Raw genomic sequence first — 14,009 nt, forward strand, 5'->3', positions numbered from 1 at the left:
CGATATTAATGCCCATTTAAAACAATATTCGTCTCTATTTTGCACGTTGATGCAGGCTTTTCTGCTTACTATTTCTCTGGGCAAATTAATGAAATTCGAGCCCTTTATGAGTTGATATTTATTTATATAACTTCTAAATGATCTATTTCAATTAGGGACCAACCACTGTCTCGTTCTTGAAACTCGCTCATCTCACTTTTTATATACTCATTTAAATTATTGATTATTTCATTTAGACTTTCAGTCTGACTCGTTGTTGGATTTAAGGCTTGCATTTTTGTTTGAAATGACTTTAGATTTATTTCACAATGATTTTCACTCTCTTTAATCAAAACATAATTACAGAATTGTTCAAAATTAAATTTGATATTGATGTGTTTTTTTTGAGCTTCTTGGAGTAGAGTGATCACTTGTTCTTTGATTGATTGTTGAAATAATTTGATATCCAAGCACTCTTTATTGTGATTTGTGATTATATAAGTTTCAATACGATTCCGAAATGCACTTCTTATACACCGCAAGTTATCACTTATTTGCGCACCAGATAATTGTTTATGCAAGTTGGTGCGTAAGTAATGCGACCAACTAATTTTAGCAACATTTAGATTACAGACATCACAATATCGTATTTCACTAGCGACAGGATTTGTGTTACTAGGCCCAGGATTGTTATTGTTATGTAAAGCATTAGCCATTTTTGTTTTTGTTTTATTTTAAATATTAATTAAAAAAGTTTATTTTACTTATTTTTCTTATTCGTTACAAAAATTTAAAATATAATTATCCCCATCCGATCTAAGTTTGACTAGCTTGTAGCCCCCCGTCGCCATGTGCTCCACAGCGTTCGCTGACAGCGTACTAAAGCGTTCTGGTAAGAACACCACAAAATCTTCAAATGTAAGCATAATTTTATCGCCGTAGCGTGTCCGCTTCACTTCAGCGCTCTGTATCACAATCGGTGTGTTAAACGGGAGAGCCTTAACACTTTTAATTGGGGGTAGAGAGACGGCCCCAAGCTCGTTAAACTGTTCTCCAAAGTCAGACATGCTTCTGCTGCTGCTGCTGATGATAATGCTGATGATGAAGGATTCTTCAAATAGTGCGAGTGACTTTTTGCTCTGAATTTGACTTCTGCTTTCTGAATTACTCCAGTACTCTACATCTCATATTTATACCAGTTTGCGAGACGAACAAATCTGAAAAGAAAGAGAGATAAATACTTATGTATATTTAAATAAAATAAATACTTGTGGTAAGTGGGATAACAACAATATATATATACACACAACAATGTTTCACGATAACAATATATATACATACATAACTTTTAAACGAGAGTGAGAGGTCAAGTGGGAGGGGAAGTGGGAGGGGAGGGCGGAGTGGGCGCTATCGCAAACGAGAGTGAGAGTCCGAGGACAAGCGGGAAGTGAGCGCAACCCCCCAGAGGGTCAAGCCCCAGGACAAGCGGGAGGGGAAGTGGGAGGGGAAGTGAGCGCAACCCCCCAGAGAGTCAAGCCCCAGGACAAGCGGGAGGGGAAGGGGGAGGGGGAGTGAGCGCGGCCCCAGAAGCTTCCACAACAACAACTTCCGCTCGCGATAAGCGCCCCCGCACCAGCGATAAAAAAGTGATCCAGAACATACAAACCCCCCATTGATCCAGAACACACATATCCACCCTACTGTTGTACTCACACCATCCCTGAAAACAATCAATATCTGACTGTAAGTTGAAGCTCGACGCTATATCATTATATGATAAACAAAGCTTAACATCATCAGCATACATTAGTACCCGAGAATGTGTTATGGTAGAGGGAAGATCGTTAATAAGCAAAGTAAACAGCAAAGGACCCAAATGACTACCCTGAGGCACTCCAGATGTCACGTAGATCCATTTTGAAGCAGCGTTCTTGAATATAAGCCTCTGAGTCCTACCATTCAAATTTCTTGAGATCCAAGTTAATAGATTACATGGAAACCCAAGCTGATTTAATTTGAATAATAGAAGAGAGTGGTTGTCAGAGTCAAAGGCCTTACTAAAATCTGTATATATAACGTCAGTCTGCATTTTTTTTTAAATCCATTAATAACAATAGATGACAGTTCAAGAAGGTTGGTGGTGGTCGATCTTCGCTTAATAAAACCATGCTGACACGGTGATATTAGCGAAGAACATAAATGTTGCAAATGAGAAGTAATAATACGTTCAAATGCTTTAGGAATTGCCGACAATTTGGAAATACCCCTATAATTCTGGGCATCCGCCTTCGCACCCTTTTTGTGAAGTGGAATGATAAAAAGAGTCCTTCCAGATAGTAGGAAAAACTGATGATGAAATAGACAAATTAAAAAGCTTAAGAATAGGTTTCCATATGGTTGACGCACAAAACTTAAGCACACACCCGGGGAGTTCATCTGGACCGGGAGAATAAGTTGGCGTTGTTGTTGCTAAGTCTCTTAAGAGAGAACTTTCCGTATTTTCAGGGGTAAAAATACAATTTGCCCTATTTAAGGGATTAGGGTAGTTAGAATTTGACCAAGCAGCCGAAATATAAGTAGTTTGGAAAAACTCGGCAAATAAATCAGCAATTTCAGAATCCGTCGATGCCTCCATTGAGTTAAAACGTACCGATGAAGGCAATGCCGACGACTTACGCTTGGCATTAACAAAGTTATAAAACTGCTTCGGATCATTTGAAAATTCGAATTTACATCGACCTAAATACATAGAATAGTAATGACTATTGAGAACATTAAAGTCCGATCGAGCCACCACATATTTCCAAAAATCAGATGGCTTACCCGATTTTTTATACTTTTTATAGGTGTTTGTTTTAAGGTTTTTAAGTCTTTGAAGCGCATTGGTAAACCAAGGAGGCCTGTTTAGCTTTAAAGGAAGCCTATCAGGAACGCATTCATTAAAAAAAGTATTTAACACTATATAGAATAGTTCAGTGGCACTTTCAATATCCATACAATTGTACAAGTCTGTCCAATTATATTGAGAAATCATATCGTTAAGTTTTTTATAGTCACATTTTCGAAAACATCTCATTTTAGTTTGAGGAACTAAAGGAGAGAGGGTATCAACGCATGGGAGGCAGATTGTCAATTCCATTGTTGGATGATATCGGTCTTCAGGTTCAACAAGAGCGTCAATTCTAGATACCGTGACTTCAGACGGGTCTGAAACAAACACAAGATCTAGATGTCTATTTAATGAATTCCGTATAAAGCTTACTTGCTGTAACGATAATTCTAAAAGGCCATCTACAAAATCATGGACGGATAAGGGTATAGCGACAAGTGAGTCAGACCAAGTGAGTGACCAGTGAGACCAAGAAATATCAGGGAGATTAAAGTCACCCAAAACAATCAAAAGGTCTCTGTTAGAAAGAAGGGATAGAACAGACTTAATCGCAGACAGATGGTGCTCATAAATTATTAAATCAGAGCCAGGTGGAATATAGAAACATGTAACAAAAATAGATAAGGATTGCAAGGAAACTTTCACACTAACAAATTCAATTTCGTTAGGGGTATCATAGTGAATTTTTTCAGATGTTAGGCTAGTGGTAACGGCAATCAGCACACCGCCTCCCCTACGTGTGGATCGATCGGTCCTATAGGCATTAAAGTTATTTGACAGAACTTCAGAGTCAGATATCTCTGGTTTCAGCCAAGTTTCCGTAAAAGCCAAAATATCTGCAGTAAATGCAGAGGAGTCAGTATAAAGCTTGGGTAGCTTCATATTTAGTCCCCTAACATTTTGATAAGCCAAAAATAAACTTTTTAGTTTTTTGACGCAGTGGTAGGTCTGTTATTTGTTCTCGGTTTATTGGGAACAAATTCTTTTATTACTAAACCATCATTAAGCCAAAAGCTTTCAGAAAGTAGTACCTTAAACACATCAGGCGGTGCAAATATTTTAAAAGAGGATATACTACGAGCGTATGAAAACCGAAATTGTTCAACTGAAATATTCTCGGATGGGAATTTTTCACGTATAAATCTAGAAACAAATAATTGCTTCCTATGCGGAACAACTGACAGTTTCTTACGTCCCCCAGCAGCAGATTGAACCACACTAAGCTGAGAGCCAGAAACGGTACCTTCTGTACCTATAGGTACGGTCGGCACCGTAGCCGGCACTGAAGATTTTTTACCACCAGACTTCGAGAAACAGTGACTCCACCTGAATCAGCTGTTGGGTTCACGTACCCACGCAGTTGGTTCACGTACCCCAGTGTCGACAGAAACTGCTGCAGCTACCAAGTTCGGATTTGGGGAGGATACCGTGATCGTATTAACTACCGCTAAGCTGGCTTTTTTGCGTTTAGGCGACTCAGTTAGTCATTTTTATACCCTTGCAGAGGGTATATTGATTTCAGTCAGAAGTTTGCAACGCAGTGAAGGAGACGTTTCCGACCCCATAAAGTATATATATTCTTGATCAGCATGACTAGACGAGTCGATCTAGCCATGTCCGTCTGTCCGTCTGTCCGTCTGTCCGTCTGTCCGTCTGTCCGTCTGTCCGTCTGTCCGTCTGTCCGTCCGTTTCTACGCAAACTAGTCTCTCAGTTTTAAAGCTATCGGGCTGAAACTTTCCCAAAAGTCTTATATCTTTTGCAGGTAGTATATAAGTCGGAACCAGCCGGATCGGACAACTATATCTTATAGCTCCCATAGGAATAATCGGACAAAAAAATGAAAAAAAATTATATCTTTGGTGTTTTTTAGCATAAAAACTCCTAAGCTTGGAAATAACAATTTTTAAATAATTTTGAATTTTGAATTAAATATTATCGAAATCGGACGACTATATCATATAGCTGCCATAGGAACGATCGGAAAATTTGTGGAAAAATAATATGAAAAAAATTATAGCTTCGGTGTTTTTCAACATATAACCTCCAACGCTTGGAAATAACATTTTTTAATTAGTTCTGAATTTCGAATTAAATTTTATCAAAATCGGACGACTATGTCATATAGCTGCCATAGGAACGATCGCAAAATTGGTAGAAAAATAATATGAAACAAATTATAGCTTCGGTGTTTTTTAACATATAACCTCCTACGCTTGGAAATAACATTTTTTAATTAGTTCTGAATTTCGAATTTAATTTTATCAAAATCGGACGACTATATCATATAGCTGCCATAGGAACGATCGGAAAATTGCTACGAAAATAATATGAACCAAATTATAGCTTCGGTGTTTTTTGACATATTATCTTATACTATTGGGAATATCATTTTTTGTGTTTTTAAATTTAATAATTATAGCTGCAAGGGTATATAAGCTTCGGCTTGCCGAAGCTAACTTCCTTTCTTGTTTATTATTAAATTGGGCACAAACGGAATTGAACCCCTCATTGAGCTGTTTAAAAGCACCTGAGAGATTCAAAAGGCTGTCTCGAGTCTGCTTCATAAAGCCGCTCATCTCAACTACCATTTCCTTGCAGGATCCACATGACCACATGAGGCCAGAATTAAGATCAATGAAGTCTTTGACTCTGCCAGTAAATCCTGCGCATTTAATGTGCATCATCGATTCACAGAGCCAGCAGAAAATAAAAGGGTCTTTAGTTGAAGACGAAAGAGTACAATTTTTCTTACAGCAGACAAGAGCCATTTAAAGGAGATGAAATAAAATAAAATAGAATATGAAAAATACCTCAAGTAAATTTGGCACTGGGATAAAATTCCAAAACCACAAAGGCACAAAACACGAAAAAAAATAAGAGCGCGAGATCGCGTATTAATTTAAATGTAAGAGAGCACGAGAGAATAAATCTTCTATCGACTGAGCGTTGCTTGTGGGACACTGACAACTTTACGCACGAACAGTTACAATGTAAAGCAAGCAAGAGAGAGAGAATAAGAGAATAGCACAACAGAAATTCGGCAGGTTCCGAGAGCGTTTAAATTACAGTTGTAATATAGACCGGGAGAGAGAGTGGGAATAAAAGAGTTTTAGCAAGATTAGTGAGTGTAAAATTACACTAACAACGCAAGGAGATTAAACAAATCTAATAGAAATGTTAAAATAACTATAACCACATACCCGTTTACTAGGGGATCTAGTCAAGAACACTAACACAACTATTAGGCTATGCTTTGTTAAAAAAACAAACACAAGACACTCGCAAAAAATCACAGAATAAAACAAAAACACAGGGCACAAAAGTAAACACATCTGTTCACAAGCGACGCTAAATCGATATAACATTTTTTAATTAGTTCTGAATTTCGAATTTAATTTTATCAAAATCGGACTTGTATATCATATAGCTGCCATAGGAACGATCGAAAAAATGGTGGGAAAATGAAATGAAACAAGTTATAGCTTCGGTGTTTTTTTGACATTAAACCTCCTACGCTTGGAAATAACATTTTTTTTTTAGTTTTGAATTTCGAATTTAATTTTATCAAAATCGGACGACTATATCATATAGCTGCCATAGGTAAGATCGAAATATTGGTGGAAAAATAATATGAAACATATTATAGCTTCGGTTTTTTTTTTAACATAAAACCTCCTACGCTTGGAAATAACATTCTTTTATTAGTTCTGAATTTCAAATTTAATTTGATCATAATTGGACGACTATATCATATAGCTGCCATAGGAACGATCGTAAAATTTGTGGAAATTAATATGAAACAAATTGTAGCTTCCGTGTTACTTATCATATAATCGCCTACGCTTGGAAATAACATTTTTTTATTAGTTCTGAATTTTGAATTTAATTTTATCAAATTCGGAAGACTATATCATATAGCTGCCATAGGAACGATCGGAAAATTGGTGCAAAAATTATATAAAACAAATTATAGTTTCGGTGTTTTTTAACATAAAACCTCCTACGCTTGGAAATAACGTTATTTTTATTACTTCTGAATTTCAAATTTAATTTTATCATAACCGGACGACTTTATCATATAGCTGCCATAGGAATGATCGTAAAATTTGTGGAAAATAATATGAAACAAATTATAGCTCCGGTGTTTTTTAACATATAAGATCATATGCTTGGAAATAAAATTTTTTTTATTAGTTCTGAATTTCAAATTTAATTTTATCATAATCGTACGACTATATCACGTAGCTGCCATTGGATCGATCGGAAAATTGGTGGGAAAATAATATGAAACATATTTTAGCTTCGGTAGTTATTAACATATAAACTCCTACGCTTTAAAATAACATATATTAATTAGTTCTGAATTTCGAATTTAATTTGATCAAAATCTGACGACTATATAAAATAGCTGCCATAGGTACGATCGGAAAATTGGTGGAAAAATAACATGAAACAAATTATAGCTTCGGTGTTACTTAACAGATAACTGCCAGCCGCTTGGAAATAACATTTTTTTTATTAGTTCTGAATTTCGAATTTAATTTTATTAAAATCGGACGACTATATCTTATAGCTGCCATAGGAACCATCGAAAAATTGGTAGAAAAATAATATGAAGCATATTATAGCTTCGGTGTTTTTTAACATATAACCTCCTATGCTTGGAAATAACATTTTTTTATAAGTTCTGAATTTCGAATTTAATTTGATAAAATTCGGACAACTATATTAAATAGCTGCCATAGGATCTGTACGCCGGGGGGTAGCGGGGTACGGCGCTGGTGGAATGGCGTGGGAGGCGACGGCGGGAAACTGGCGGCGTCGGCGGGCTGCTGAGGTGGGCTTCGGCGTAGGGCTGCTGGTGCGGCTGACGGGCGTTGGATGCGGCGATCTGCTTGTGGTCGGTGTAGTGGAGAAAACACACGCTGCGCGAATTGCCCCTTAACCGAAAAGAAGTTACGCACAAAAGTTAACTGGTAATAGTAGGCGGGGGTGCGACCGCGGTTTATTTCTATTGAACTCCAAAATCGAACTAACTAAGTCTAAGCTCCGCTCTGCGCTCCAAAGCGCAGCGGAGACTTCATGGAGGGAGCTAGGAACAGCGCAGGAGAGCGGGAGCGCGAGAGAGCGGGAGAGCGGTAGAGCGGTGTAGCTGGATAGCGGGGCCGGTCCAGATTCGCCGGACAGTGGGCCTGAACATTCCGCCCCCCTTGCAATCGCTAGCGTTGCAAAAAAAAAGGAAACGGAACTTCGGCCAGTCGCCTACGCCTCAAGCCTGCGTACAGGCGCTGGAGAGGATCCACCCGAACACCGTCTTCTGGGCTACTGGCAGTCCCTCGTCGACCATGTGGAAGTCCGGCTGTATCACCTTCGGGTAGACGTCCGCGCCCAGGATCAATGAAATAGTGGCTGGCCGGTGGAAACGCTCATCCGCGAGCGGTAGCTCCTTAATTCTCTGGACGACGCTCTCACTGAGCGCACGGGTGGGGGTGCGGATGCGCACGTTCGGCTCGATCTTGAGGACCACCTCCAGCTTGAGAGCCTCGTCGACCTTCGAACGAATCGTCGCCGTGCATATGCTCTCATCGCCCACGTTTGTTGTCGGCAAACGAAACGCGGCGGCCAGGGATGCATCGATGGAGCTCATCGGGGTGCACGGATCGATGAGTGCGGCGGTTTCGAACGTCTTCTCCCCGGTCTCGACGATCACCAAAGCAGTCGGGAGGACATTGACGCTATGACGCTGGAGAAGCGCCGCGAGCGACGGAGCTGGTGTCGAGGATGCTGAGCGCGGTGGAGGGGCAAGCGTTTGGCGAGTTGGCGGATCTTGCCGGCGCGAACGCTGCGGAGAAGCGGGCTGTTGCTTGGAGCCGGACTTTTTCCGGGAAACAAGTTCGTGCATGTGGAGCAGCGTGTGATGGTTCCGGTTGCACGTTCTGCACCGATCACCGCTACGACAGCTCCCAGTGGAGTGCTCGTGTGCGAGACAGTTCGCGCAGTACTTGTTTATAAGAACTGCCCGCAGCCGCTTCTCTGCGCTCAGCTTTAGGAACCTCTGACACTTCCGAAGAGGATGGATTCAGCGGCAGACTCGGCATCGGTAGGACTGAGTACCTCTCGTACGTCTGCTATCCAAAGCCTGAGCGCTACGTGGACGGGGAGCCATTTTACTGTTTAGAGTGTGGATAAGGAAAAAACAAACAGGGCTGATTAACAATGACGGGGATAATGGCTACGGACTAAGGTGTGTAAGAAAACGCGGCTCGTTACGAGGTAGTTTTGGACGGCTCTCTTGGAAGAAGAACCACCTTGGTCACTGGACGTTTGACAACGCCGCGTGTCGTACGTATATCATATAGCTGCCATAGGAACAATCGGAAAATTGGTGGAAAAATAATATGAAGCATATTATAGCTTCGGTTTTTTTTAACATATAACCTCCTATGCTTGGAAATACAATTTTTTTATTAGTTCTGAATTTCAAACTTAATTTTATCAAATTCGGACGACTATATCATATGGCTGCTATTGGATCGATCGGAAAATTGGTGAGAAAATAATGTGAAACATATTATAGCTTCGGTGAATCTTAACATATAACCTCCTACGCTTGGAAATGACATTTTTGAATTAGTTCTGAGTTTCGAATTTAATTTGATTAAAATCGGACGACTATATCTTATAGCTGCCATAGTAACGATCGGAAAATTGGTGGAAAAATAATATGAAACAAATTGTAGCTTCGGTGTTACTTAACAGATAACTGCCTGCCGCTTGGAAATAACATTTCTTAATTAATTCTGAATTTCGAATTTAATTTTACCAAATCGGACGACTATATCATATAGCTGCCATAGGAACATCGGAAAATTGGTAGACAAATAATATGAAGCATATTATAGCTTCGGTGTTTTTTAACATATAACCTCTTATGCTTGGAAATAACATTTTTTTATTAGTTCTGAGTTTCGAATTTAATTTGATAAAATTCGGACAACTATATTAAATAGCTGCCATAGGAACTGTACGCCGGTGGGTAGCGGGGTACGGCGCTGGTGGAATGGCGGGAAACTGGCGGCGTCGGCGGGCTGCTGCGGTGGGCTTCGGCGTAGGGCTGCTGGTGCGGCTGACTAAGGTGTGTAAGAAAACGCGGCTCTTGGAAGAAGAACCACCTTGGTCACTGGACGTTTGACAATGCCGCGTGTCGTACTAATGTCGACTACGCGGACATTGCCATCGGCTCCCGGAAAAACGGAGTCTATTCTTCCGAGTCGCCACTCATTTGAGGGCAAATTGTCATCCTTAATGACGACCAGATCGCCGACACGCAGATTTTCTGTGGGGACTTGCCACTTGTTGCGCTTGTAGAGCTCCTTAAGGTACTCATCCTTCCATCGAGTGCGGAATTGTTGATGGAGAGACTTTAAGTGTGGTCCAGTCGAAGCCGGATTTTAAAATCTTTGGATTTTACCAATGCCGAGTCTGCCAAAATATCCGTCCTCTACGGAAGTGCCACCACTTTCTACGGCTAAGCCCCCAGAATCGGCTCCAGGAAGTACATATCCAGAAGTACTGCTCCAATTGCTTGGCTCACAATCATTCCAAGGACTCCTGCCGCAGTGGTCATCACTGCCACAAGTGTGGAAAGGGCCACCACACTCTTCTACATACGGACGACCGATCTTCACTTCCAACATATTCCTGAGCCTACTATCCTGAGGTTCTTGCTACGGGTGTCCTCGCAAGGGGGGGGGGGGGGGAGAATGTTTACGTCAAAAGGGCGTTTAATTTCAGGAGGCAGTGTCGAGCGGCAGTTTTATCCAGATGTCTACATCTCGCACGCTCGCACTGCCGTCCGCTCTCCCTCTCCATCTCTCCCCTAAGTCTCCGCTCCGCTCTGGAGCGCTTAAGTTAAGTTAGGCTTAAGGAGTTCTTATTTCATAGTGTACTAATAAACACCTATGCCCGTCGCGCAAAAACCCCAAAGTACTACACACGTGTTTTTTTGCGAACCCTCCGTTCCTAGGACTTTATCTATTTCAGCGATCAAGCCACCCCGCCCCAACATTTTGGGATCTGCCAGTAAAAGTGACAAAATTTTCCTCACATGTCAAATCGGAAGATTTTGTCACTTTTACTGGCAGATCCTCCACCTCCCAAAATTTGGAGAGAAGCCTATCCAGGGACGTGTCAACCGTGTGGGAGATTCGTGTGGAAAAGACGGAAATCTGATTTTCCCTTGGAGCAGTAACGGGTCCTGTAAGGATCCACCCGAAAATGGTTTCTTGACCGAGGAGAGAGCCACAAATATTCGGCCGGGTGCCGCTTAGGAGAATGGATGGCAGAACGTCGGCCCCGACCAGAATATCTATCTGTGCGCTCTCTTAGAACTTTGGATCCGCTAGTGGCAGTTCGGGAAGATCCCGTAGAAACTGTTGCGGAATCGGACAAAATGGGAGGTTTCCAGCTAATTGAGGAAGAACATAGGCCGTCGTGCTTATTTGCAGGCCAGGCCTGGTCGGAGAACGGATGGTAAACTGACAGAGCTTTTTGGATTCAGCGGATACTGTCTGGTTTAAGCCTGATACTTGGGCTCGGATTACCTGGTGAGGCAACTTAATCAATTTGAACAGCCGCTCAAAAATAAAGGTTGCCTCTGATCCTGAATCTATCAAGGCACGAGCTCTAAAATTCGACCCCAGATGATATATGTCAATTATGGCGGTGCCCAGCAAGACGGATCTATACCCCGTCGCGAAGTAATTTTGGACTGTGGAGTCCACGGACCCGGAAGCGGTGGCAACTGGCGTATTTGGTCTTGACCTGGGTCTCGGGGAAGGATTTGAAGGCGATTGGGAGGAGTTGCCTCTGTGCAGTAAGGTGTGATGGCGGCAGCGGCACGTAAAGCAGCTATGAGTGCTTCACAATCACGCAGCTGATGCCCTCGTGCGAAGCAGTTCAGACACAGTTGCTTCCTCTTTATATATGCCGACCGCTCGTCAACCGTCATCTGGAGAAACCGTGCACATGTGCGGACAGGATGGTTTTCCTTCTTACAAAGGTCACATCTTTTTGGCTTGGGTGCTACCCTTGTCTCGTAAGAATTTATTCTTCGAGGCGCTGCAGTTGGGCCGGATGTTTTTGGCAGAGATTGACTCGAGCCTGACGGCCGTACGTCGTCTACGGCTTCTAAGGTCCGGTGACGCTCCGTAAGGAAGGCGTTCAGTTCCTGCCACGTCGGAATCTCTGCCTTATTGTGCAGGGACTGTTCCCACAAGGATAGCGTGAGCTTAGGAAGTTTGGAGGAGCACATGTACACTAAGAGGCAATCCCAATTTTCGGTTTCAATCCCGGACATTTCTAAAGCCGTGAGGCAACCCTGGATGGTGCGTTGAAGTTCACGGATAGCTGTCCCAGATTCCTGATTAACGGACTGCACATCGAAAAGTATTTTTAATTGGCTATTTACTAATAACCGCTTGTTTTCGAAACGCTCAGTTAGGTTAGCCCAAGCTGAGCGAAAGCCGTCGTTAGTAAGGGGGGAGTTTGACACTATCGTGTGTGCGTCGCCGCTTGTTTTGGCATTTAAGTGAAACAGTTTTTCGACAGCCTTTGATTGTTTATATAAATGGCCGTAAACAGATCCCTAAAGGTCGGCCACCGCAGATAATCTCCGGTGCAAACCTCGGTATCGCACGGAGGCAGCCGACATCCAGAGGAAATGTAAGTCTGGGTAGAAACAGCTTGAGCCTGGGCTATCATATCCGCGATCTGAGCCCCACATCTCTCGTAAACGGAATACCAGTAGCCGTATTTAGCCTTGAGAACTGGCAAACTATCAGCTGCACTGCTTCTGCTATGCACCCGGTGCATTCGTCGTATTCTGCCTTGATGCGGTCCCATAACGCGCGTATTTCTTCGCGGCGGATGTTCAGCATGGACAGAGTAGGAGGGATCGGCGAAGGAGTGTTTGTTCTGAATTCAAACTCAATCAGCCGATCTGAGACCTCAGTAAATTTGCTTAGAGCGATTTGGGAAGGTGTTAGTGCCATTTTGACGTTTGCACGGGTGGCCCTTTTTCGGGGCGACGAGGTCTTGGCGGTTAGTTCGGGTGTGGGCGGATCTACGGATATGCCTGGGACTACGGCAGGTGGAATAGACAATTTGTTATCACTTCCAACGGACATTTAAAAGAAATTACTTTTCTTTTTTTTTTTGGGTCAGAATCTGCTCGCCCTTGTTTATGTCGGATAAATAGGAAACCTGGCCCACTTCGGGAACAGTGGAACGAGGTGTCGACACAAAAAAGTAGTGGATCGGAGAAATAGAAATTGGAAGCAAGTACCGACCTGGTTACTTTGCGGAATTAAACCCAATGATACGGATTAGGAACGGTGAGTAAGGAGTTCGAATATCACCCGTTGAGAAATAATACTATAATATTTAACCCTTTTGGTATATGTATTTTGTAGTTGGAATCAGGTTTGGTATATTTTGCTGGTATTTTTTGCGTTTGGATAAATTGAAGGGGAAAAATACCAACTATGTGTTAATATATAGACCCCGGTGGAGTAATTGTAATATTTCGCCTTTATTTAAACTTCTGAATGAAGAAAAGTACCAAAATATGCCAATAAGTTGTTGGCCGGAGGATGCGATCGGTTGATTATTTAATATTAGAGTATTGCTTTAATTTAATTTAATATTCCGAGGGAAAAATACTAAAAAAATATACCAACAAAATTGGTGGACGGAGGATGCTATGCATGCGGTTAAGTGCTGGTATTTTCTCGTTTTAATAAAATAAATTTTACGGAGTAAATACCAAATACCGAAAAAAATACTAAAAAGTTTGATGGTAAATAAAACACAATGACCTGTAAGCTGTGTAATTCCAGTGCATAATGTTATTTAGTATATTTAGTGCAATCTAGTATTAATCGATTTAGTTTTAAGAGATATTGTAAATAATAATGAACGGGCACACTTCTAATAAGCGACGCCGATCAAGAGCAAAAAGCGCAACCAAATTTAAAATGTTTAAATAAAAACCGATAAGTTTACAAATCAGGTGTGGGGTTTGCCCAAATGTTGCGCAATGTTATCATACAGTGAGGTTGTTAAGATGTCCAAAGACGA

General features: G+C 41.6%; 1 protein-coding gene across 1 annotated transcript in view; it reads right to left on the reverse strand.

Moving 5' to 3' along the window:
• Positions 1-764: 764 nt before the first annotated feature.
• LOC119562449 overlaps positions 765-14,009 on the reverse strand; it is an 84,289-nt gene continuing 71,044 nt past the window's right edge. The window contains exon 5 of the mRNA XM_037875637.1: positions 765-1,196. Coding sequence (XP_037731565.1) covers positions 1,157-1,196 — 40 coding nt within the window. The 3' untranslated portion in view covers positions 765-1,156. The remainder of the gene's footprint in view (positions 1,197-14,009) is intronic.

This window comes from Drosophila subpulchrella, unplaced genomic scaffold (genome assembly GCF_014743375.2).
Source record: "Drosophila subpulchrella strain 33 F10 #4 breed RU33 unplaced genomic scaffold, RU_Dsub_v1.1 Primary Assembly Seq477, whole genome shotgun sequence".
NCBI lineage: Eukaryota > Metazoa > Arthropoda > Insecta > Diptera > Drosophilidae > Drosophila > Drosophila subpulchrella.